The sequence below is a fragment of the Aptenodytes patagonicus genome, chromosome 14, assembly GCF_965638725.1.
Source record: "Aptenodytes patagonicus chromosome 14, bAptPat1.pri.cur, whole genome shotgun sequence".
In the NCBI taxonomy this organism is placed as follows: Eukaryota; Metazoa; Chordata; class Aves; order Sphenisciformes; family Spheniscidae; genus Aptenodytes; species Aptenodytes patagonicus.
In genome coordinates, this window is record NC_134962.1 from 18,902,853 (window position 1) to 18,927,955 (window position 25,103).

A 25,103-nucleotide genomic window follows, 5' to 3' on the forward strand; every position below is an offset into this window, starting at 1 on the left:
GGCAGGGAAAGGAAAGAAGGGAGAAATGGCCTTGGGATTATGCTACGCTGTTTTTCTTAACGGTTACCAGCAACACCCTGTTTCACGCTGCAGTATTATTTGCACTTAAGTCAAGAGTTAAGTGGCTTAGCTATCAGTGAAGTGTCAAGTCCCGCTGCCTTTTGTACAGACACCAGCAGGCTAACCTTCAGTTAATAACAAAGTTCTACGGAGATCCTGGCTCTGGTCGATCTGCATTTAAACTGGACCTACTGCCAAAGGAATAAAACAGTCTTTGTCCCCCCATCTTTTCTCTTGATGGCTCATTCCTGTCCCACCCTCCTTTCGGTCATGAGCTACATCAGAGAACATATGAGGCTGAAATGTAAGTATTGCTTTATGTGAGGCTATTCTTCCAGCCAGAGCAGCTCCAAAGTAAGGTTAATCGCACAGCTGCACAAACGCCTGTGCTGGCGCAGTGCAGCAATGCACAGGGAGGGACAGGGATGCTCCTCCTGGTAGCTGTGCTCCTAGAACCCTACGCAGGATCATGGTGTTTATCCAAGCTTTAACGCTTGGGTAGTCACATTCGTTAGCACGTGAAGCGGGAGCTGAGTACTGGTAAGACTGACAAATCTTACAGTAATAGCGCAGTACCAGAGAAATTCAAGGGCAGCACTTGAGAAAGACCAGTCATTAACTAACCTGTCATACTAGATTTACATCGTGCATGACCCATTTTAACAGTTATGGCTATCCAAAACAAAATTTCCCCACAGTGCTCTGCTATGCCTTCCACAGATAAAACGCCAATAACTAGTTTTTATAAAACTCCTCTCCAATAAACGCTTTACAACTCGGCGAAAAAGCATGATTTATACGTTCAGTTTCTAAAACAGTCTTCCACCAGACCACAGGTTTATTTACTTCTGATCACTGAGGATTATGCTAAGCACATGTGTAGATACTCCAAGTTGCAGATAAATGTTTAGCTAGCCATAGTATGCTTAACATAAAACAACAGGCTATTTGGCCTGCTTAGAGAAGAAACAGAACAAGGAAACAGAACAGAAGGCCTTAAGAGACTGTCAGCTAGGACCAGAGACTGTTATTTCTGAAGAAACATAAACACATTCCTTCCTTTCTGTAACTGCAGCTAAGTGCCTAGCTAGGTAAAATAGAGAGACCTGTAAATCATCTTAAGTTTGCCAAGAAGTCTGTCTGTTTCTATATAACCTCGTTTTCTTCACTGTTTCAGTAACACAGTTTTAAGAACTGCTGTCTATCTGAAGAATTCTCCCCCATCTTGCTTTTCTGACCTGAACAACCACAAAGCCTCCTTAGACTCTGAAATTCAGTCCTTTACCTGTAAAACAGGGTTAACAGCACTTATGGCCACTCAGGACTCTGTCAATAAACACATTAAGACAGCTATCCAAGCACGTTGCTCCAAGATGAGCTAGGACAGCAATTTTCAAACTGGGGATGAATTTTCTGGAGGAAGATATCTTACAGGAGCACAGCGGCAGGAAGATGATGAGTGGCATCGTGAAGAGGGGACTGAGGCAGGGAGCAACACAGAAAATGTTGCAGTTAGGGGAGGGAGCGAGCAAAGCTGAGAGCCTGAACCCTCCACCAGCTGTTACTGAGTGGAAACATCGCATCTCAACCTGTAATCACCATGATTACCCTTAAAAAAATCCAAAGGCTTACAAACCCTCAGAAAACCTCCTACTGAGTATTCTGAGATTAGCAGGCTTGGTGCATGAATTCCCAGGAGAAATTCTCTAGCCTGTTGTACAAATGAGATTAACTGAGATAATTATCCCATCTGACTTCAAAAGGCAGAAGTCTCTCCAACGTGTCACCATGTCCCCTCAATTACATTATCTGCACAGAGCAACTAATAATCTGCCAACACATTATGTCCAACACTGATATATCAAAATCGTTTCAGACAAAGATTTGCAACCTTTTCCACCTGGTGACCTCCTTTACCACAGAAGAATGACCTGGGATGGCTCTCCTTTTAGCTTTCAGGAAATCTTCTCAAATCCCAGCCTAGATCAACAGCTCCTCCCAAAGGAGATTTATGGGCACAGCCAATAATAGAAATTACGTTAGCTCTGTAGTAAACAGTTTTGGGGGAAAAAAGAAAAAAAAAAAAAAGGATACAGCAACACTTACTCTCAACAGCGTGCACTGCAAAAAGGAGAAGAGCAGGAGAGAAAAGAGAAATATTCAGATCCTCACAATTAAAAGATACAGAGATTCAGATAAAGCAGCATTTAAAACTCGTACCAAAAAGGGGAAGAGTAACAGCTTTGCCGGTGTGCTTTCTAGGCCATATAAAATGACTCCCTAGCTAGCCTAAGGACTGATATATGGACAAGCAATCATTTAAAGAGTAACAGAGAAACAAAAATGCAGGAATTAATCACTAAAAGGAAAAATACAGTGGGATGTCCACAGATGTTAAGTGAGCTCTAAAGCAGCATGCTGGTTATATTTAGATTCTTTTTCAGTCTTAAGGTAATAGAAAGGTCATTTTAGGAGCAACCAAAGCTATCCAGAAGCGCACTCAAGGTTTACGTTCACAACATATTAACATTGAAAGCTGGGTAACAAGTTTTTGTTCTTAATCAGTCCTCTGCTTCTTTCATCACACCTGAGGCACAGAGAAGGTAGCAAACCATGAGGTTGTTCTTGTTCATTCTGTTGCAAGATCCCAACAAAGGTGAATACCTGGAAGGATGCGGGGCAGGGGAAATGTATGTTTGGATGGCATATCTCAAAGGAGGTTAAGTAACCTCCTTTTTTGTTTGTTTCGAAAGACCGTTCACGTATATTCCACACTGTGCACGACTAACCAATAACTGTCATAGACTTATACCTCCTCAGAGGCGGGCCTCTGAATCCTTCACACAGCAATTTCGATCCGCTTTCCCAAATGCTACCTCCCTGGTGGTGTGTCTACAACAGCATGGTTTTGGGTATGGAGAAAGTATGGAAGGTATGGAGAGCCTCCAGATGGCTCCCTGACAAACATTAGGCATTCCCAACAACTGGTATGACTTGAGCTCTGACGGATTATAGTCCAGTGACAAATGGAAATGTCACGTTTGTGGTCTCCAAAACAGACTTGGTATAACTTGAAAACAGTTTGTCCATCTGCACAGAAATGGGTGAGACCTTGCATCTTTCAGCACCAAGACAACCAAACTCTGAAAGGAGTTTGCCAGCGTAAAAAGAAAAGTCCTTAGCAATGCTGAGGATGAAATAAGAACCTCGGCCTCCAGTATTCAGTTTGGGGATGAAAACGGTCAACTCCCTGGCAGACGCTACTTTGGGACACAAGTTAGAATGAGCTCACACAAACACCCTCTATGGAAGGAATACAGGTGATCAACCAGAGGATTTGGATCTCCTCCAAATGAAAGGACATTTCACAAGGACACTGAAATGGTGTCCTTGACTGATGGAGATCGAGTCCCACGGGGTTTTTTTTTCCAAGAATGTTGAAGGGCAGGAGAAGAGCTCAGATGAGGAACTGGTACCTGTAGAAGGCCTGTGCAATAGTAACAGCCCCACAACTAGTAGGACTCCTGCAAAGGAACAGAGAAAGAAGCTGCAGTCTCTGCGGAAAAAAGAATTAGTGTCACTTGGTCTTGGTTGCCAATGAGAAGTGCCAAGGGACCTAAAAAATGACAACCAGTCTTCAGCCAAAGCCTGTATGCCCTTTTGCAATTCAGCACTCAAAACATTAAAAAGTATGTAAAATAAGAGAGGCTATTAGGGGTCATCCATAGTGTCCAAGGATGCCTTCAAATAGGTCCTGGCTGTCAAACAAATCTCTAGTAGAGAAAGGAGTAAACCCTCCCTTAAGTACGTAGGCAGAACATTAATGAAGGTGTACAACTGACCAGTGAATTTGTGCTCTTAGAGAGCTAACAAAGCTTCGCGCATTTTAGGCAAAGCTCGGTGACTCTGAGTAGGCAGCTCCTTTTCCCAAACCATCATCGTCTCAAAGAGCAGCTTACTTGGGATTTTTCCTTCCACAATCATCACCACAAATGAGGAGGAAAACAAATGGTAATCACAAAAATAGTGCCTTCAAAGATAACTTTGTTCCTTCCATTGACCACGTAGGGCATAAGAAAACCACAAAATTCGGACCACATACAGAACTGCTTCACCCACAGAAAGCGTCACGGTCATTGAGTGTGTCTTTAGGACAGAGAATGTCCTGAATGTTGTCATCAGTGTCAGCTTCTTTTCTAGGGAATTGAAGGAATCTAATGATACTTTTTAAGGAATCCTGAAAAGCTCTCTGGCTGTCAATAAAGCACGATGGGCAATGTCTTCCCTAAAAAACAGTGATGATGGCACCTCAGCAACAGAATGGTCCAAAGAATCTAAAGGATGAGTGAGAAGCCTCAGCTTCCCCTTGACTAGAAGAAATATGGCAAAGAAGGAGGAAGTGATATGACAATCATCTCTCTCCTGAGGAACCTATCACTAAGGTCTCTCCCGCATGCTGGAAACTCGCTGCCAACCACCGCAGCTGAAGCAGGAGATGGTTGCTACTGTACAGGCATAGACAGAAATGGCAGCAGCGCCTGAACCACAAACCTCAGGAGGTTCAAAAGCTAGACCATTCAATCATTCCTCTTTTCTCTGAGACAGGAAGGAAAGAGAGAAGGTATGAACTGCTGCAGAGAAAACAGCCAGGATATCCAGAATCACAACCTGGCATAGCTGGTGCTGGAGGTTGTCTTTACAGAGGCACAAGTGAAAGAGATGACTTCACCAAAACCTGCAGCACCCTGCATAAACTGAACATAAAATCTCAGTTTAGGATTCAAAGGCTGCGGAGCAGACAACAGTGAAGCAAGCCCAATCTCAGCTAGTACGAAATGAATAAGCAGGGCTTGAGGCTGTGCTGCTTGGAACAGAGGACTGTAAGTATCAATAATGTTTGACTCTGGTTTTCCCTTGATGCAGGAAAGCCAGCACTACTAGTTTCAGTGCCAAAAAGTCTGCTTGGAAGCGCTTCAGTCCTCCTCACGACCTCCTTCACTCCTCCTCCTAACGACCTGGGATTTCTCAGTGCAACCGGACCACAAATGAGCTGAGGAACAAGACAAGACCATTTGCAGCCGGTATGACATTCAGGAGTTGGGGGTCTTCTCTGACACTGAAGATGGAGCATCACGGTGCAGGCTTAAAAGCAATCAGTTTTCAATGCTTCCAATAACTTGGGATGAAAATCAGCATCACTGCTTGCTTCAAAAGCAAATGCCCGAAGTTTCAGCTCGTATTATCCAGGAACACAGCATGCAAAGGACAGACAGACAGAGTGAGCACCTGCCCAAGAAGCACAAGCAGTGTATTTACGCACTAGCTAAAAGGTAATTAGCCATTATAGATGGCACAAAGGCATAAGATCAGCCGTGTGAATTCTCCTAGAGAGAACAATTTTGATGACCTGAGATGAGGAATGAATAGCAACACACACTAAAATGTCTAGTAATGATGAAAACTAAGGTAAAATATGAACAAACTCTATGCTGCAAAACTACCTCTAGCAATAAAGTGCTCAGCCTCCGATGGTCAGCTGAGAAGAACATAGCATCTCCTTGATGCTATGATGAACCAGCCAAGAGGGAAAGCACAGTAGAAGTGTGTCTTTTATAGATACAATGGGGGTCAAACTTTATCAGTTCTTGAGTCTTCCAGTTAGGTATACTGGAAATGTGACTATGGATGGATAAAAGTTGCATTAACCTAGCAGAGCCGGACCTTTCTCTTCAGTTGTCTAAAGACAGAAAAACACCCTCCCTCAATTTCCAAATTACATTTCCTTCAGGGCCTGGGGGTTATGGGAAACCAAAAGGAATGCAAAGTTGTATTTAATGACTGTGCAGAACAACTTTCACCTAGGTTGGGTACATATGTATAAATACGAACCAACATCAAAAGAACATGAGAACAAAGGTTACATACAAGCATAGAAAAACATCCACACAAACAACAAGGGAAGTGAAATCATCTCACCTGGATTTAACATTCACGCAGGCAGAAACAAAACAAAATAAAAAGGACAAAATAACTTTTTTCTTACAAGTAGACAAACTTTTTTTTTTTTTAACACAGTTTAAGTTTCCCAGCATTTCCAGTGTTTATGGTTCCTTCAGACACATAAACATTGCATAAAGACAGGAAGGAGAACTTGTGTTAAAACAAGTGAAATGTCAAACGCTTACTTTGCAAAAAAAAAGATTATCAGGAGACCACCAGAGGTCCTTGGGGCATAAAGATTACCATGGTATAAGGATATTTAAGAAATAAGCCTGGGGTCACATAAGATTTGGGTAATGCATTTTTCTGAGAAAGTTTGAGATGTTAGGGGCTTGATTTTTTTATGAACAATCCTCAGGACATTTAGAATGCCAAACGCAAGTGAAATACGATTTGAATCTATTTCAGCAGATGTTAGCCTATGAAGAGATAACGCACTTGCATCTCTTAAGGGCATGAGATTCATAGGCTACCTACTTCAAAACTTTGATTCCTGTTAGTCAATATACATGTCTGCATTAAAACACATACACATACCATATTGTCAATAAGTAACTCAGAATCACCAAATGTGATTGTAAATAATAAAACCTGATATTCAGTAAACTCTTAAGAAGGGTGGCTTTCATGAGGCTTACCCACTCATACAGTATTTAAAAATGAAAAAAATTGGAGAGCAATTGCTGATAATTTGATTTTGGTGGCTACTCATTAGCATTCTCCTGATTAGGAAAGTGACTGAATTTAGGCTGCCGTATTTAGCTAACGTTAGCAAACTTGAATGTAATTTCCATCTTTTTTCCTAGTCTAAACAAGGACCTCTGATCTCCTCTCTCTTAATGGAAGGACTTCTGCCAAGCCAAAGACAAAGAATCAAGGTTCATGGATGTGAGAAATGGGATGAACTCCTCTGGGCAAGGTGGCTCCCTGCCTTTCACCTATATTCGTCTCACATTCAGCTGGTGCTGTCAAACCTCGCCTTATGCTGAGTTTTAGAACCTATAAAGTATTATTTCAGGCAAATGATTTCTGGGGACAAAATATGAGTATGCGAGAACAAGAACACAGACAAGGAGAGAGAACTGTGTACGGAAGAGGAAGCCCACACAAGAAATTAATAATCCCTGAAAAATAAGACTTCTTCTGGGTCATATCTATCCTAGGGCAGCTACTCAAACAAAATAAAAGGACATAAAGATTGAGCTACACACAATTAAAGCTAACATAACTAAACAGATATAAAACTGCACCTTATTCAGTGCTGGTTCTGGTTGGCGTGTGTGTTAGCCCTCTGTCTCCTCTTACTTCTTATTCTGCTTTCTGAAAAAAAGCAATTTCAACTTGCTTCTACCCAGGAGAGAAGTTACAGTTTTGAAGATGTTGACACCAAGCACACGACAAAAGCTCAGAAGCTCAGATCAGAATTACATTTACAGTCAGATTTACGAAGTGCTTCTGAGTAGGACCCTTCGCACTGTCACAAAGATGCCTGTGCAGATTCCCTAGCTGAAGATCTATTAAACAACAGTAACCCTCAGGAGAAGGAGAGCGTAGCAGCACAAGAAACAAAAGCTGGTGTGCTAGCTTCAGTATTTGAATAGCACCGAAAAATAAAAGTATGGACTCGGGTCTAACCATCAGCTGTACAAACGTGGTATAGCTGCTCTGACACGAGGCAGGGAGAGCGGTGCAATGGAACGAACTTTCCATAGTACTGACGTTCTTGTTCACCCCCTTATTCTCTGCTGATTCAAAATGGTAGGGAACAGAAGGCAGTAGCAAAAATACTGTCAGTCATCACAGTTTTGTATCAAATAGGTCTATAGTAAAATTACTACTTTTATATGATTGTTAATGTGGTTTTTGACGATAACAGTTTGGAATACTCAGACTTCTCTTAGACATTCAACTTCATCCTGCAAGACATTCTGTTAAGTGTATTAATAGGTCTGAGCATTAACGTAGACCTTCTTAAATGGTTCAAAAAATCACACGCTTGTAAGTTCTTGTGTGGAATTACGATCCAAACGAGATATTTCCAGGGGAGCTCTGGAAATATCTCACAGAGCTCTGTCCTCTGACTAATACTAGTCAAGTTCTTTATCTGTAATTAAAGGGGAAAAAACCCTTCCTTCTTTCTGGAAACTTAAAAAAAAAAAAAAAAAAAAAAAAAGGGAGTATGAAGAAACGTTATACTGAGGCAGAAAACAGTCTCAGCTTCATGTACAAGAAAAAGACCAGGCTCTGAGCTGTCCATTTCCCTCAGAGGTCAGGGAAAACTCCTTGGTTGTCAGTTGGTGCCATGAAAACATTGCCCAGGAAAAGGTTAGGAAAAAAGGACATCACGTGTTACAAATAACTAGGAAAGCAAGAGAGAACAAAAGGAAGAAAATCGTTAAATCCTTCCACAGAGGACCATCTGAGTAAGCTGGAACTCTTCAGCGGGGGAAAAGACATGGCCCGTATGCTGGCACAGGAAAGGTTTATGACATCCTGAGAGGCAGGGAGAGAGCGGGCAGCGACCATTCACTCTTTTCCAACAGAGGAACAAGGGCCATCAGATACAGCTAGTCGGAGCAAGCAAATGAGGGGAGGTGGTTTTCCTTACAGCAGAGCAGACCTGCTGAACGCCTTGCAACAGGGTGTTGTAAATGCAAATGTTTACATGGGTTCATGGTGAGATGGGAAGAGTACCTGAAAGAGAGCCACTGAGGGATCTCCATAGACTGTAACAGGCTCGGGAGATCCCGAGAGCTGAAAACAGTTGCACATGGAGAAAAGTATGAGGGGCCTTTTTTCCTCATTATTTAATGTGACAGAATTCCCAGAAAGAAGAAAGTTTGCCTGCCCATCATCCCTCCTCCTACTCCTTTTCGCTGTCCTCAAAACACTAATATTCCTAACTCTGCCTCCAAAAGGTTTGCAGTAACTACATAGTCCTTTCTGGTTTTCACCTGTATTTTCCCACTGAATTTTCAATTCAGTTCTGCAAGACTTCTGGGGCACGTGCAATTAGAGAGCTATCCTGACCTCACCCCCTCCTCTACGTACACAGAGTACTTGCTCTCAGGACAGCCAGCTTGCATTCATGCCTATCACAGAGAACAGATGCAATGCAGAGATGCTCCTTGTTAACTTAGGTACCTATTGTGAAGTTGTAAACGCTGGCTGTAGTTAGGTTGCTGTTGTGATGCTAGTTTAAGCACACAAAGCAAGTTCTGCAGGAAGAAGTGAAATATTTTATTATTAACAACAATTAATATTGTGGGGAAAAAACAGGCCTTTCCTCCCCCCCTCCCCCCCCGAAAAGTGCTTCTTCATCTGTAGAAACTGTGCTCAAAAGCTTGCTTCTTTTTTCTCCAAATACACCAGCTACTCTCACAAAGCACATGCACATTCTCCCCCAACCTTTACCTCAGTGGTACAGGTTAAACTGGAATGAGTGATAGGAAGGGGGAAAACCAGGCTGAAATTAAAGCTCTTTGTGAAACCCTGACTACAAATTTCACGCTTCAAAAACTTGATCAAGGGAACTCCAAACATTCCATTAAACCACAACTATTTTTAATCAAGTTCCTGTTAAAGATTTAAGGTAGGGACTGGGGCAGCAAAGTCCCTCCCACTGTAAGACAAGATCGGGTTCGAGACCACCTGAGGAACCTGAACATACATAAGTCTATGGAACCCGACGAGATGCATCCCAGAGTCCTGAGGGAATTGGCTGATGCAGTTGCCTTCCCTGTGCCTGGGAACAGGGACAGATCCTCCTGGAAGCTATGACACTGTCTCCCACAGCATTCTCCTAGAGAAGCTGGTGGCTCACGGCTTAGACAGGTGTACTCTGTGCTGGGTAAAAAACTGGCTGGACGGCCGGGCCCAGAGAGTTGTGGTGAATGGAGTTACATCCAGTTGGCAGCCGGTCACGAGCGGTGTTCCCCGGGGCTCAGTTTTGGGGCTGGTCTTGTTCAATATCTTTATCAATGATCTGGATGAGGGGATCGAGTGCACCCTCAGTAAGTTTGCAGACGACACCAAGTTGGGCGGGAGCGTTGATCTGCTCGAGGGTAGGAAGGCTCTGCAGAGGGACCTGGACAGGCTGGATCGATGGGCCCAGGCCAACTGTATGAGATTCAACAAGGCCAAGTGCTGGGTCCTGCACTTCGGCCACAACAACCCCATGCAATGCTACAGGCTTGGGGAAGAGTGGCTGGAAAGCTGCCTGTCGGAAAAGGACCTGGGGGTGCTGGTTGACAGCCGGCTGAACATGAGCCGGCAGTGTGCCCAGGCGGCCAAGGCGGCCAATGGCATCCTGGCCTGTATCAGAAACAGTGTGGCCAGCAGGAGTAGGGAAGTGATCGTGCCCCTGTACTCGGCCCTGGTGAGGCCACACCTCGAATACTGTGTTCAGTTTTGGGCCCCTCACTACAAGAAGGACATTGAGGTGCTGGAGCGTGTCCAGAGAAGGGCAACGAGGCTGGTGAAGGGTCTGGAGAACAAGTCTTATGAGGAGCGGCTGAGGGAACTGGGGTTGTTTGGCCTGGAGACAAGGAGGCTGAGGGGAGACCTCATCGCTCTCTACAACTACCTGAAAGGAGGTTGTAGCGAGGTGGGGGTCGGTCTCTTCTCCCAGGTAACTAGCGATAGGACGAGAGGAAACGGCCTCAGGTTGCGCCAGGGGAGGTTTAGATTGGACGTGAGGAAAAATTTCTTTACTGAAAGAGTGGTTAAACATTGGAACGGGCTGCCCAGGGAAGTGGTTGAGTCACCATCCCTGGAAGTATTTAAAAGACGTGTAGATGAGGCGATTAGGGACATGGTTTAGTGGGCACGGTGGTGTTGGGTTGATGGTTGGACTCGATGATCTTAGAGGTCTTTTCCAACCTGAATGATTCTATGATTCTATGCTGAGGCACATGGAGGACAGGGAGGTGATTCGAGACAGCCAGCATGGCTTCACCAAGGGCAAGTCTTGCCTGACCAACCAACCTAGTGGCCTTCTACGACGGAGCGACTACCTCAGTGGACAAGGGAAGAGCTACTGATGTCATCTATCTGGACTTCTGTAAGGCCTTTGACATGGTCTCCCACAACATCCTTCTCTCTAAATTGGACAGATACGGATTTGATGGGTGGACTATTCGGTGGATAAGGAATTGGCTGGATGGTCGCATCCAGAGGGTAGTGGTCAACAGCTCAATGTCCGGATGGAGATTAGTGACGAGTGGTGTCCCTCAGGGGTCCGTACTGGGACCAGTGCTGTTTAGTATCTTCATCAACAACACAGACAGTGGGATCGAGTGCACCCTCAGCAAGTTTGCAGATGACACCAAGCTGAGTGGTGCGGTTGACACACCTGAGGGACGGGATGCCATCCAGAGGGACCTGGACAAACTCGAGAAGTGGACCCATATGAACCTCATGAGGTTCAACAAGGCCAAGTGCAAGGTCCTGCACATGGGTTGGGGCAACCCCCGGTATCAATACAGGCTGGGGGATGAAGGGATTGAGAGCAGCCCTGCCGAGAAGGACTTGGGGGTACTGGTGGATGAAAAGCTGGACATGAGCCAGCAATGTGCGCTTGCAGCCCAGAAAGCCAACCGTATCCTGGGCTGCATCAAAAGAAGCGTGGACAGCAGGTTGAGGGAGGTGATCCCGCCCCTCTGCTCCGCTCTGGTGAGACCCCACCTGGAGTACTGTGTCCAGCTCTAGAGTCCTCAGTACAAGACAGACATGGACCCCTTGAAGCGGGTCCAGAGGAGGGCCACGAAAATGATCAGAGGGATGGAACACCTCTCCTATGAGGAAAGGCTGAGAGAGTTGGGGTTGTTCAGTCTGGAGAAGAGAAGGCTCCGGGAAGACCTTATTGCAGCCTTATAAGAAAGATGGGGACAGACTTTTTAATAGGGCCTGTAGCGACAGGACAAGGGGTAATGGTTTTAAACTAAAAGAGGGCAGATGCAGGCTAGATACAAGGAAGAAATTTTTTACAATGAGGGTGGTGAAACACTGGCACAGGTTGCCCAGAGAGGTGGTAGATGCCCCATCCCTGGAAACAATCAAGGTCAGGTTGGACGGGGCTCTGAGCAACCTGATCTAGTTGAAGATGTCCCTGCTCATTGCAGGGGGGTTGGACTACATGACTTTAAAGGTCCCTTCCAACCCAACCCATTCTGTGATTCTATAAACTACCACTATTCTTCTGGCCACTGTGTATTTTTATATGTACTTGAGGAAGTCCTTTACAACTTAAATTTTACTCAAAGTTCTGGATTGCTTTAAAATTCTCCTGAGGTATTCTCCAAAATACCCCCTCCAGAGATACTGATATTCAGGTCCTGGACTGAACACCTTGCTTTACTCTTGCTGGTTTACAGCAGAGCAGCAAAGTTTTGTGGAACAAGTGAGACTGAGAGACTGCCCAGAAACATTCTCCTCCAAGTTCTTCCACACCCATGTGGCAGCGCCTCCAGAAAACACTTTTCTACCTGTTCATGATGGTTCTAAACCTCTGTAACAAAACTTCAACAACGTCCTTCCCACTGAAGCTGTGCCATTGGTATTATGGATAGCAATGCAAAGATATTCAAAGAAAACGGTCAGATACACTTGGAAGCTAAAGGTCACAATAAGCAGGAAAAGAAAATACTTTACCATGTACATGAGACTGTTGGAAACTTTTTCCTGGTGCAAAGTGGAAATTTCCAGCTACCTGCAGGAGATAGTAACCTTTCATTAAAAGGTCTGAATCAGTATAAATAAAGCAGTTGTTTAAACAAAAATTAAAAAATCCAAGCACCAGTACAAGATATACACCAAGCAACTCATTTTCATAGGTGACAATATCAGCAGATGTTGTCCTAAAACAGATAGGAATTTCCCTTCTTCCTCACAGGCAGTCATGTGGAAAGCCATAATTACATACTGATGTTGATAATAACTGTCCTATGCAGATTACTTCAGTGGACATTATTCCTTCTTCTTCCCATTTTTAAGTCTATTGGGAGGGAACCGACTGCTGCTGCAGGAAATACAAAAAGGTATCACAGAAAAGGAGTGGAGAAAGCAACCGAGAGGGAGAGCGAGCAGGGTAAAAAAAAAAAAACCTTAATACAATAAACAACAGTGATCCTATGTATGCATCCATGAAAATAAGCTGCATGCAAAAACAAAGCACTAAACCTACAAAAAAAAACCAAACACAAACTCCCCAAAAACCCAGAAAGACAAAGATTGTTAAAACGTCATCCTGGAATCTGAAAGGGATATGGGTATTAGGTGCCAATCCTCCCTGACACTTACTAGCAATCGTACACACTCTGCCCTGGAAGATCTGAATGTCCCAAGCTCACGTGCTACATTACACCTTTGATGTCTGTGCAAACCTATTGCTTATGTTAACTGCAGACCTGATGAGAATGGAGATGTGCAGAATTCCAAGTGCATAACAACGGCCCCCAGAAACTTCCCCAGTGACACCCACCCTTGGACCCTTGCTACCTCCAGCATTCCTCTTGGAATCTTTCCTGCTCATCACGCTTTGTGATAGAGGGTCCTGTAACTGTTTGGCACCCATGATGGTGCTCAAATCACAATGTCTGGCTTCGTGAGTAAAAGGTTTACTTTCCAGAAATAAAGAATGTGGTCTCCAGGAAGGGTACACAAAGATGTCAAAAAAAAAACCAACCCAAAAACCCCAGAGTTTGAATTAAAAAAAAAAAAAAAAAAAAAATTAGCCTGAGCCTGACTTCTAGAATGTACTTGGGTACATCCTAACCTGCATGTCCAGGTGTTCTGGGTTTGGTAACTCGCCAAATGACAGGGTAGTTACATAGTTATCTGGTATATCTCGTACTACATTTTCATACACCAGTTGCAAAAAACACCTCTCTGAGCATTTTCAGCTTTGACAACCAACTCCAACAGTCTTGCTTCCACTGTTTTTCTAAAGAAGGTAACATTTCACTCTCTCCAGCACCTCTGCTGGCAAGTTGTTGGTTACCGTTATCTCCAGCATCTCCAGCATCCACTGGCGGTCTCTGTTTTAAGACTAGAAGGGCAGGTGGAACAATCTAACCTCAGAGAAGCTGCCCCTCCTCCTCCAGAAATCTCGGCAAAAAGACTCGCTAGCTAGACGGTAGGAAAAGCTAAGCTTCTCCAGCCGGCATGCTTCCTACCAGCCCACACAACGAAACAGAGAATTAGCCCCTTCCCACCGCTTCTCCTGACCCTCCTACTGAACTCCTTTACGGGCACAAGTACCTTGCTGAGCTCAGGGGTTATTATATTACAGTCCTGTGAACACCTAAAGCTGGAAAAGGAGGGATTTTCACAGTCATCACCATCATGCAGCAGGTTCACAGCAAAACCCATCTCTCACCTTGTTGACCTCTAGGAAACCATACACTTGGCAGCCCTCGTTCTTCTGCTCTTGCATTTTCTGGCTAAACCCTTCCCTCTTGCACTGCTCTATGGTATCCGGATTCTTGAAGGCCCAGCCTCGCCGCCTGTATGCTTCTCTGACATCGTCACAAGTATTACAACACCTGCAAAAGCACAAGCACCATCTTACCATCTTTATCGCTAGAAAGAGATGCTCCAGCTCGGGACTTGAATCCTTGGTGGATTCTTCTTCAACAAAGCAATAAAGCAAACATCAGGGACCGAACCTTGAAAGGCGGCCTAATGCTCCTGAAGGAGCTTGAGCTTCTTGATGTGCTTTTTGAGATTTTGGCATGAGGATGCAAGCTGTTTTAATGCAGTGCTTGAGTCTGAAGAGGGCTTTGACTGTCCATTTAGACAGCCAAGGCACTCCTTGGCAAAGAAACTTGCTACAAAAACGACATCATTGTCCCACAGTTCTGAGCAGTTTGGAACTTCCCCGTGTGAACAAAGCATCTGCCTGTTTCTATTCCTCCTTTCCTCTGTTTCTAGGGCAAGACTGTCAACGTTGGAGGGAGGGTTAGCGGCAAACTTTCTTCATTACTTTTCTACCTCTGGATAACATCTTGGTCACCGGAAAAAACAGTTTTCTTTCTTGGTTCCAGGTTTTGCTGGACCAAAGAAAATGTTGAAGGCTGGAATCATGAATGCCTCAAGACGGAAACATCTCTGGGGAAGGACGCAACTTGACAGATGGGACAAACCAAGTTACTACAGAGACAATAATAGCGAAGGATAGTCCAGAACCTATGGACTATCACAGATCCATTCTTACAGGAATTTGCAGGCAGGACAAATGAGAAACACCACATGACACCTGTTGTTTGTGTGAGCGATAAATGTCTGGTCTTTGCTCCCGTAAGGATGCAAAACCTGCAGCAGAAGTGAGAAGGCAAAGCCATAACCAGCTTTTATTCCAAGACAGCTCACGTAACGATGAAATAATTTACGCAGCTCCCCTCTGGACACCAAATAACCCCCAAAAAGATTCCGCTTGCTGAGATACAATCTTTGTGCTACTGCAAAGGTAGTGCAATTTCCACTGCCCTTAAACAGGTGTCTAGACAAACTAGACAACCTAACTCTGCACGTTCTTAACAATCATGAGTGCAGCTTCCAAAGGCATACCAAAACCACAACAGTTCTCATCATTCTCTGAACACGTGCCCAGGAGGATTTCATTGCGCAGACCTTCGCAGACAAAAAAGGTGCACGCCACATAGCTGTATTAATTCAAGTGCTAAGAAGATACGAAAAGGTGTAAAGGTTACCGAATGTCCTCTGACTCTGCCCCGTAGCAGCTCTCGCAGCGATCAGCATCCAAAGCATTTGGATCAAACACTTTTTCTTCTTCTTTCCCCAGCTCTAAGACAAAAGAGGATTCAAAGTGATGAGGCATATCTAGAAACACTATCTCGTACTCTTGTTTTGTTCTACGCACAATAACTGTTCTACACATGAGCAAAATGATTTTGTGTCAGAAGCTGCGCATCCTGCACCCAAAGCCCACCTGAAATGGTACGCATAGAGCCTGCGGAGGTGTGAAGTAAGACCAAGAAGCAGAGTAGCATTTGTCCTCTCAAGAACACCCTCCATAGAAAGAACTGGCTATTTGTAAGCCTTGCTGGAGCACTGATCAGATGTTACTTGCATAAAGGCTTTGTTAAAACATTGTCTAAAGCACACCCAATCAGTAAATTGCGACTGATAACAGGACCTATTACACAAACAAAATTTTAAGGAGCGGTCAACTGCAGTCAACAGCGCATAACACATAATCCTGTCCCAAGACAAGTAGGGAACACGGTTATATATTGCTGTGAAACAAGATCAGAGCAGGAGTCTCCCGAGTGGAAAATTGACACCCAGTCCTCCAGGATGACAATGCTGACAAGGCACACACGTTAACCACTGCTCACTAGAAATCTCCAAGGAATTTCTACCTTCTTCGTGACTTAACAATTCTGCCAACGTCTGTGCCACGCGCGTGTTGAATGGGCAGCCGCAGTATGGCTGGGGCAGGAACTCATGGAGTTTTACGTTCTTATGTGCAGAAGGCTGAAGAGGGATTTGTAACAGAGGAGATGAGAGCTGGTGGCAGCTGAAACCCGCCAAAGGGCATGAGATGCCTACAGAAAACTCAAACGGGACTTTTGTTTTGTCAAGAACCAAAACAGATACCAAAGGTCTGCAAATTTTGGAGTTAGGAATAAGTAAGCCGAGGAATTTTGTGCCTAAAGTTTTCAAAAACATTGGCTCTTATAATAAGAGGCCCCCTTAAAATCAGGCCGTTTCAACTCACAAATCCTGAAGGACAGGACCAAGTCTCTTGGGTTACAAAAGCCCTCCAAGGCTCACTATCTAGGCACTGCTGCACTACCCTCTATAAGCCTTGAAAAGGTGGCTCCTTGGATAACTAATGCTGGGGAAGGTGAAACGGTACACAGACACTGCTGAGGGGATAAAACGTTATCAGGGCCTCGTTTGTTGAGATTGGGAGGTACAACAGGCAGACGGAAGCAAGTATTAAAGATGTTTGTATTTCATATTAGCCACAGAAAAAAAGAGATTTTAATCAGAAAGTATGAACTATGCATGAAAATCAACCATTAACCTGATTTCTTTAATCAAACACTTCATGGTAGTTATGATCAAGCAAATAAAAACTTCTATGAAAATATACCCATTATTAAACAACTGTGCGAGACTTTCTTTCTAAAGCTTACAACATCCAAAGTAGTTGAAAGTGCACTTAAGAATTCATTGTTTAAAAAGTGGTATGGCTTTTAGTCTTGTAATTACACTGCAAGATAGCGTCAGGAAGAATGCAGATTAATAATTGCCACACTTTGTCAAAGCCATGATTCCCACCATCTGAATAAGAACACCTGTACAATACATGGAGTCTTTCAAGATACAGCAACCAGTAACAGCTTTTTAAATGTAATCAGTAGCTGCCTGTTGAGTAGTCTCAGAGACAGCATCCAGAGGTAATGCACACAGTTTAGATACTATAAAGAAACTGCAGCACATGAAACTCTACACGCAGGGTTTCTTGCTGTTAACGTGGTCCTCAACTTGCATGCAGGTATGATACGTGAAATTGGAAAACTCTGTTCATGTCAAAAGGAAGGAAACAGTAAGAACCACCAATAAAGAATTCAATCATTTATTGTCTATTGAATGGAAATGACGGTATTGTGCGTAGAATGGAAACGCCGACATCCAAGCACAGAATGCAACCTATCATAGAAATCATTAAGCTATTAACTATTCTAATGTTATTATGATCAGGAAAAGCCTCCAGATACTACTCCACAAAACTTGGGTATGCTCTACTAAATTTAAGGTCAATACTGCTATAGTTGCCATTTAAATAACTGACTGAACGTCAGTGTTACTAATAGAAACTGATAATCACAGAGTTTAATGAAGATGGGTGGATACTTCTGATCTGACTTGCAACACGGGTGATGGAAACTGAACTAGCCGTGCGCTTTTTCCAGACAACAGAAGAAATTGCTTGTTGCATGCAATGCATCTGATCTCTTTCAAAATGCCTCTTCTAGGTGAGATGGTTTGCTCCCTACAAGTTTCTCTTCCTCTCCATTGATTAAGTAAGGAGTCAGAGCAACCGGTTCAGACGGAGTAATCCTGATGGAGACTGGCAATTCAAGTAAGGCAGGAGGCGTACATGTGTTAACAGAGAGTTAGATACAGAAAAGCTGTTTTTGTCCCCAGACATTAAATTTGTAATGCCACAACTCTGAATCCAGAAAGGCTGCTAAGTGACACAATAGTAAGAACACTATCAACACATTCCCATGACAACGGGAGAAACTCTCGTACCTACCGATTGTTCAGCTCTTGGCTTAGTTTAGCCTTTCAACTTCAACAACAGAAAAGTTAAATCTGAGTGATACAAATCAACAAATTTAGTTCATGCTGATACGTAGAACTACACTATCTCCCAGAAAAGGTGATAAGGAGCTCATGTTTTGGAAAGGAAAAGTCAGGGCAGTGTTACTGTTAGACTGCCACACTTTGCCAGAATCGTTTCTGGTTTGTATCGAAGTACAACAATGAGTCATAACATGTAAAAAATGTAGGGGAGAGGTTTTTGTAGCCAAGGACCACTTACTACAACTTGTAACCAATAAATCAACTGAAATATATTTATCAGGTATGCATTAACACACACAAAGTAAATGTAGTAAGGCGCAAGTTTAGGCTTAAGGGTTGAGTCACTGGAGCCTTCCCTGGAGAAAGGCTCTTTCCTCTAACCAGGTTGTCCCATTTGTCAGCCCACTCTGATTTAAAGATGCAACCAAAGCCAAGTTTTGCCTTTGCTTGATTTCTAGCCGTAAAAGACCATTAACTCAGCAGCTTTATTCCTGAAACAATCCATGAGTCCTTGTCGCAATTTCAGAGGGACTAGGCAAAGATTTGCCTCGCAAAAGTAGCGAGTATAACAGGAGTCTGTCTGATCTGCCAGTTTAATAGATTTGCGTGCTATAAACTCTTCAAGAGTTTATGGCGTTTAAATGCTCTTCAGCGGTCACTTGTTCCCGTGAATCTCAAAACAGGCATACAGCGATGGAAAGACTATGAGAGCATCCATCCAAGAAAGGCAGAATAGCATCTTACCGTGTCTCTCGGCCTCTGGAGTCACACGATTGCCAGCTTTATCCAAACGTTGTTTAAACAGATTGTGCTCTACATCCAGCTGCTGCTCTCCTGCTACGTCCATGGCATCGATGCTCAAATCTGAAACCAGCGAGCAAGGAAAGTGGTTGATAAACACACATTTGTTATGGCCCGAGGCAGGCTGAGGAAGCATTCAACCAGTGAAAATACAGAATCTTTCAGCGAGGGGGACAAGAATGTGCCAAACTGGAAGAGTGTGTATGGTTGGGGCCAAGTGACGTATAGGGAATAAAACGCATGTTGCAGCACCCTAAATGGCCTTCCAAACACAGGGTTGGGTTTGGTGTACAAGAAGGACTGTTTCCAACTGCCACAGAAAGCGTTACCCTGAAAGGTAAATACACTTAAGGCAAAAAACCAAAACCAAACCCCTCAAAGCCTATAACCATTTTCAGGAGCTCAGGAGCTAAGCTTAAAATTGGTTGAAAGCTGCCTCCTACCTCTACCCCCTCACCTGTCCCCCTTCAACATCAGCACATTTCCTTGTGATCCCTTTTCACAAAAAAGGTTGAGAAGGTCTGTGGTCTCGGCCTGGTGTCGAAGCACCATGATGCACTTGCTGGCTACGTGCTCTAAGACTGACAGCTTCTCTGCACAAAACAGCAGAGGCTTCCAGTTTCTCTGGCCTTCCCACGCCCTTTTAAATGTGAGGAAGGCAAGGACCAGTAATATCTTGGGTGGTCAGAAGGAAGTCAGACTCACTACATTTAGAGCCCAATGCATTACCCAAAGGAATTACTACAACAGAAGAAGAGGCAGGGAAGATTAGTGGACAGTCGGATAACGTGCACAGCAGTAATACTTGCAAAATCTTCCGTCACTTCATCCTGCAACTTTGTTTTGAATTTAGTTAAAAGGTAATCAGATTATTAATGCTCATTCTGGTTTTAAAAATTCTGGAGAAAGGTTATCACGTGGCATTGGCATTGCAGTCAGAATTTGAGTACAAAAATCACGGAAAAGTTGTGCCTCGTCAAGTAACTTCCAAAGGAAGTTTTTCCAACAACAATACAGTCAAATCTTGAGTCCCAAGTGAACTCTCTGCCAGCTTTTTCAGTATTACTGCGCCCTCTGACAAAGTACAACACCATACAGAAGTATAAGTGGGTTTATACCTTATCCTCATTTATAATCTAGAAAAATACTACTGCCTGACTGGAAGCGCTGGTTTCAGCCCCCAGCAGGCCTGGTTGGAATCACTGCGTGACCACAAGGGATCACCAATGCCTCCCTGTCCGTGGCCCAAGCAGCAGTGCAGCACTCGGAAGCACCGGGCACGCTGAGCCTCTCGGGCCCTCGGCAAGTATGAAAATTATCCCCAGTATTCAGGAGTCTGACTCACAAGCACAGGGCATATGTGGAAAAATAACATCTAGATTGATCTTCAGTTTATCTCCCCTTGATTTGTCAACGTACAATTCCGGATGAACCTAGGAACAAAGCAAAAAAAAAAAAAGAGTCCTCTTTCACTCAGAAGCAAATCAAAAGGCCTCTTTCCCTCAATTGCTCTGGCTCAGGAGCTGATTTTTAAGCGGTGGGATTTGTGAGACACCTGAGCTGCTGCCTCCCACACCTTCCACGGTAGCTAAGCGCTTGCCATTTGTAATACTTTAAAAAAAGACAATAATTTGGCAATCTTATAATCTGGGGTGGGGACGGGGGTTCCTGCGCTTGCTTTCTTTCCTTCGTATTGCCTGCTTGTAGACGGTGGAGACAGCGAGAAGAGATTTTGAGACGCTCTCCTGCGACAGCATTACAGGAGGCCGCAAGCCAGCCTTTGCACCAAGCGGCTTTCGGGGGAGGGCAGCCCGCTCCCATCGTCAAGGCGACCAGCTGGGGGAAACAAAAATCCCCGAACAGATCCGCAGCGGGTGAAGCTGCTGCGTCGGCAGCCCGGAGGCGGCGGCAGAGGAGGAGGCGGGAGCTCGGCGGGGGTGCGGAGGCACGGCAGGCCGCCCCGGGCCGCAGGGCCGCCTCTCCGCCGGGGCACCGCGGGCAGGCGGCAGCACCGGGGGACCGGGCCCCCCCCGCCGCCCCTACTCACCTCCTTGGTGAGGTAGTACTGCAGCTCCGAGAACAAAAGCACCACCATGATGAGCCCGCTGACAACCGTCACTGCCGGGGAGACGAGAACCGCTGTCAGCCCCGCCGGCCGCGGCCGCCCGCCCGCCCGCCTCGCCTCGCCTCAGCCCGCCCGCCGCCGCCCCGAGCCGCTGCCCCCCGCCGCCGAGCGCCGGCCCGGAAGGTCCCCCGGCCGGCCGCCGCCCCACGGCGAGGCCCGGGCCCGCCTGCAGGCCCCCGGCCGCCCTCACCGCGCCCGCTCACCCAGCGCGCCCCCGCATGTCTTGACCCGAAAGTCTTCCAGGGTCTTGGGGAAGGCATCGAACCGCTTCAACCGCCGCAGCGAGTCCATGGCGCCGCGCGGCCCGGAACCAAACCCGCCTTCCGGGGCCGGCCTGGCACCGCAGCCGGAAGCTGGCCGAGGGGGCTGGCGCGGAGGGGTTGGGGCTCCTGGCCTCCTCCGGGGCGGGAAGGTCCTCGCTGCCGCCTCGCCCTCTTCTGACCCTCCCTGCCAACGGCCCCCAGCATCTGAAGGACACCCGAGAGACGCTGACTGTGCCGACATCGGTTAGCTGGAAAGGGCTTGACACCCAGGCGAAGCTGCGGGCAGAGAGCAGTTATCACTCGGTTTGACATCCTCCCCGCCCCATCCATTGCCTCCGTCTTTGCAAGGTCTGGAGTTTGTTACTAGTGCCCTTTTGAGAACAACCGAGCTGTCCCTCAGGCTCACTGTCGCAGTAACAAAGCTGAAAGCAAATCATCTCGGGAGAGGACCGGTGCTTTTTGTGCAGAAGGAAGAAAGGAAAGAAGGGAGGAAGGGAGGGAGGGAAAAAAAACCCGCTCTCTTGCCCCACCTTCGATCCCTGGCATGTAGTCTTCACCCCTTCATTTTGTTAACACCTCCACTTCCCTCTCTCATCACAGGCGACGGCTATGAGCTCAAGAGGTTAAATCAGGCAACAGCTCGTAATAGCTTACTTGTGCAAGTAAAGCACTAGTATCATCTTTTCCTAAGCCACATATTTACCTGCCACTTGCTTTTTACTGCTGAGAAAGTGCAGTCCTGCAAAATTCCTTCTATTAAAAAACATTTTACAAATTACTGTCACTAGGAGATGCTTCCAAATGTAAACAGAACAAATGCACCCCCATTTCCCACAGCAAAACAGAATACACTTCCGGGAAGGGCACAAGACAGGAGCCCTGTGATGCTGCAGCTGTTCCTCTACAGGAAAAGAAGGTTCAGAGGCTGACCCAGCTTCCAAGTCTCTGCTTCCAGAACAGCAGCTTTGGGCTCCCTGACCACAGCTGCTAAGGAGTAAGACAGCTCTTGGTGAAGGTCTGACAGCTCCTGGCTGGTCTTGGCACAGCAATCTTGTGCCAGCTGTGTCTGCAGGAGGGACACCTGAAAGAGGCAAAAGGCTGAGCTCAGACAAGCCCACGCTGTTAGGACCATCCGTAGCTCCACGGTACTGGCTATCAGGGAAGACGCACTCTCTAACTCCAGCCCTGTCAAATACTTCGTCCTTCTGGAATGGGAAGTAACAGGCTCCCAGAGTCACCCTGAACTGAACTTAGATTATCAACAATTCAAGCTCCTTTCTGGCATACCATTCACATGTAGAACACCGAGACATTACATGTATATTAAAGACAGAGGTTCCTACAGGATTTAGTAACCCAACTCTTTTTTTCAAAGCACAGATTTGGGCTACTGACACCTTAGTTCCACATGCTTTTTCCTCAGCAGGAGGACTGCTGGTTACACAAGGTAGCGAAGAACTGTTCTGTTATGGTCCAGTTTAAAAACTTGACAGCTAGCACATGAAAAGGGAGCAAACTCTCATTTTTTCTAACTTGAGAGCATTTCACAAATGAGCATAATTTGATGAACAACGCCTGGGGGGAAATGAGCCTTAAAGGACTGCCGAGGCCTTGAAGATCCTCAAACTCTATTATTTCCTGGCAACACAGGGTTGTGCCTGCTGGGCTTTTTGGTGGGAGAGACCCAGCTGCACTCACCTCCTGTTAGGTTTGCAGTGCAAGTGCAGCCACAGCAGCTCTGGCACGTTGCCTTCTGCCTGCTCTGGAGCGGAGGAGGTGCCAGCACTGGGAGCAGCGCTCAGTGCTTTGCTGTTTTGGGGAAAACAGCTCAGGTCAGAGGTTTTCTTCTGTTTGCAAAGCGACATGTGCTTTGCCAAGGGCTGTGTTCCGCATGGGAATGCAATCCCCAACCTCAAGCTAGGAATATGAAAATACGCTTTCCTGGCAAGTGAACAGAAGCAATTCCTAAAGGAGTTTTATGGCTTATGGAACCTGCTACATTTGAATTACAATACCAAGGTCTGTCAACATAAAGCCAAACCAGATAAAAAGCGGGACCCTAATCTGCTAAGCATCTAGAGCAGACTAGATGTGAAACTCAGCCAGCTCCGGAAGGGGAATGAGCAGTGCTGGATTAGAAGCCAGTAGTGCACACGGAAAGTAAGACGTCAAAGGGACTTCACAGCAAACAATACGCACAGGCTAGGGAACACCACCACTGAAGAGCGGGACAGATCTGACCTTCTCTCTGAACTAATAAGGGCACCTTTGTGAAACTGGGCTTGGAAGCCTGACAAACCCTCCCACACTTTGGTAGGTAACCCAGAGGTATGAGTGGGAGAAGTGGCCAGCTGCTGCTAAGAGGAAGCATCTCCCAGGAAGTGGGAGATCAAGTTCCAGTTCTGCGGTTTCCCAGACCCAGAGGAGTGCCCTAACCAGCCAGCTGAGGACTATTCTTTCAGCAGAGCACCTCCATTTTCCTGCTGAACAGCTGAAGTAGGTCCACAGTGCAGGCAGACACAACAGTCACAAGGGGAAGGGGGTTCAGTTAGTTATCTGTAGCAACAGAACTTCAGACACTGAGGCTTCCTGGTGAAAACATCCTTAAGATATAACTCGATGGCTTCAGCAGTATTCTCGGCTCACTTGCCAGAGCTAAGCATCATGTACTTCACTCACATAAATCTTACATGCATTTTGCCCTGAACACCTGTGAAGATCCACATCCGCAGGGAGTCCAGGGTGTACCTGACCCCTGAAAGTACGTGGAAGAGAAGTCTGGCAACTGCTGCTACTGCCAATACCACCGTCAAAGGATGCAATAGGGTTCAGTAGCTGGAATGTACATTCTTACACTGATAAAACAAGTGGCCATACAGTGCTTAGGTCGCCGACTCAGTCCGATATTGGGATCGTGATTAGCACAGAATAGCAATATGAGACTTAACGATTGCCTGAAGGCTGTAAGCTCTGGCAATGCCTCAGATGCCTGGACACGAGGCAAGAGTACCTCCACTTGCCGAAGCAATGGGTTTGCTAGATGTTTGACTATACCAAGGGGTTCTTGAAATTTTCGGGTTCTTGAAATTTTCAAGTTCTTGAAATTTTGTGCATGAAATGTTTCCTGGGTGGGATATTAGTCTGTGGCCCCAAAGTATATGTATATATACATAGTATATACACACACACACACACACACACATATATGTATATATATACATGTGGGGCCTTTTCAGCATGTGTCACCTCCTCCTCTGGCAGTATTCCAAAATCTTTGCCTTCTGGCCAGTCCATGATCACTTCCAAGATTCCTGGGCGACTGGGGTTTCCTATTCGAGCCCATTGTGTGATCAGTGTGACCCACTTACTCCACATAGCATCAGTTGCGTGATGTGTACAGGGGATCCTCCCTTTGAACATCCAGCCCAGCACCGGCAGTCAGGGTGCCAGGAGGAGCTGTGCTTCAGTACCAACCACTTCCGAAGCAGCCCGAACCCCTTCATATACTGCCA

The 25,103-nt window shown here is 45.6% G+C and overlaps 1 protein-coding gene across 4 annotated transcripts in view; it reads right to left on the reverse strand.

Moving 5' to 3' along the window:
* LOC143166846 (endoplasmic reticulum-Golgi intermediate compartment protein 3) overlaps positions 1-21,642 on the reverse strand; it is a 31,483-nt gene extending 9,841 nt beyond the window's left edge. The window contains exons 1-8 of one of the 4 annotated variants that reach the window (XM_076351639.1): positions 21,532-21,642; positions 21,251-21,321; positions 20,549-20,636; positions 19,147-19,266; positions 15,771-15,864; positions 14,438-14,603; positions 12,712-12,769; positions 2,167-2,181 (exon numbers count right to left, since the gene is read on the reverse strand). In XM_076351639.1, the coding sequence (XP_076207754.1) occupies positions 2,167-2,181; positions 12,712-12,769; positions 14,438-14,603; positions 15,771-15,864; positions 19,147-19,266; positions 20,549-20,636; positions 21,251-21,321; positions 21,532-21,619 (700 nt within the window). In that variant the 5' untranslated portion in view covers positions 21,620-21,642. The remainder of the gene's footprint in view (positions 1-2,166; positions 2,182-12,711; positions 12,770-14,437; positions 14,604-15,770; positions 15,865-19,146; positions 19,267-20,548; positions 20,637-21,250; positions 21,322-21,531) is intronic. The other 3 variants (XM_076351640.1, XM_076351641.1, XM_076351642.1) reach the window with 3 other exon arrangements.
* Between the last annotated feature and the right edge of the window lie 3,461 nt (positions 21,643-25,103).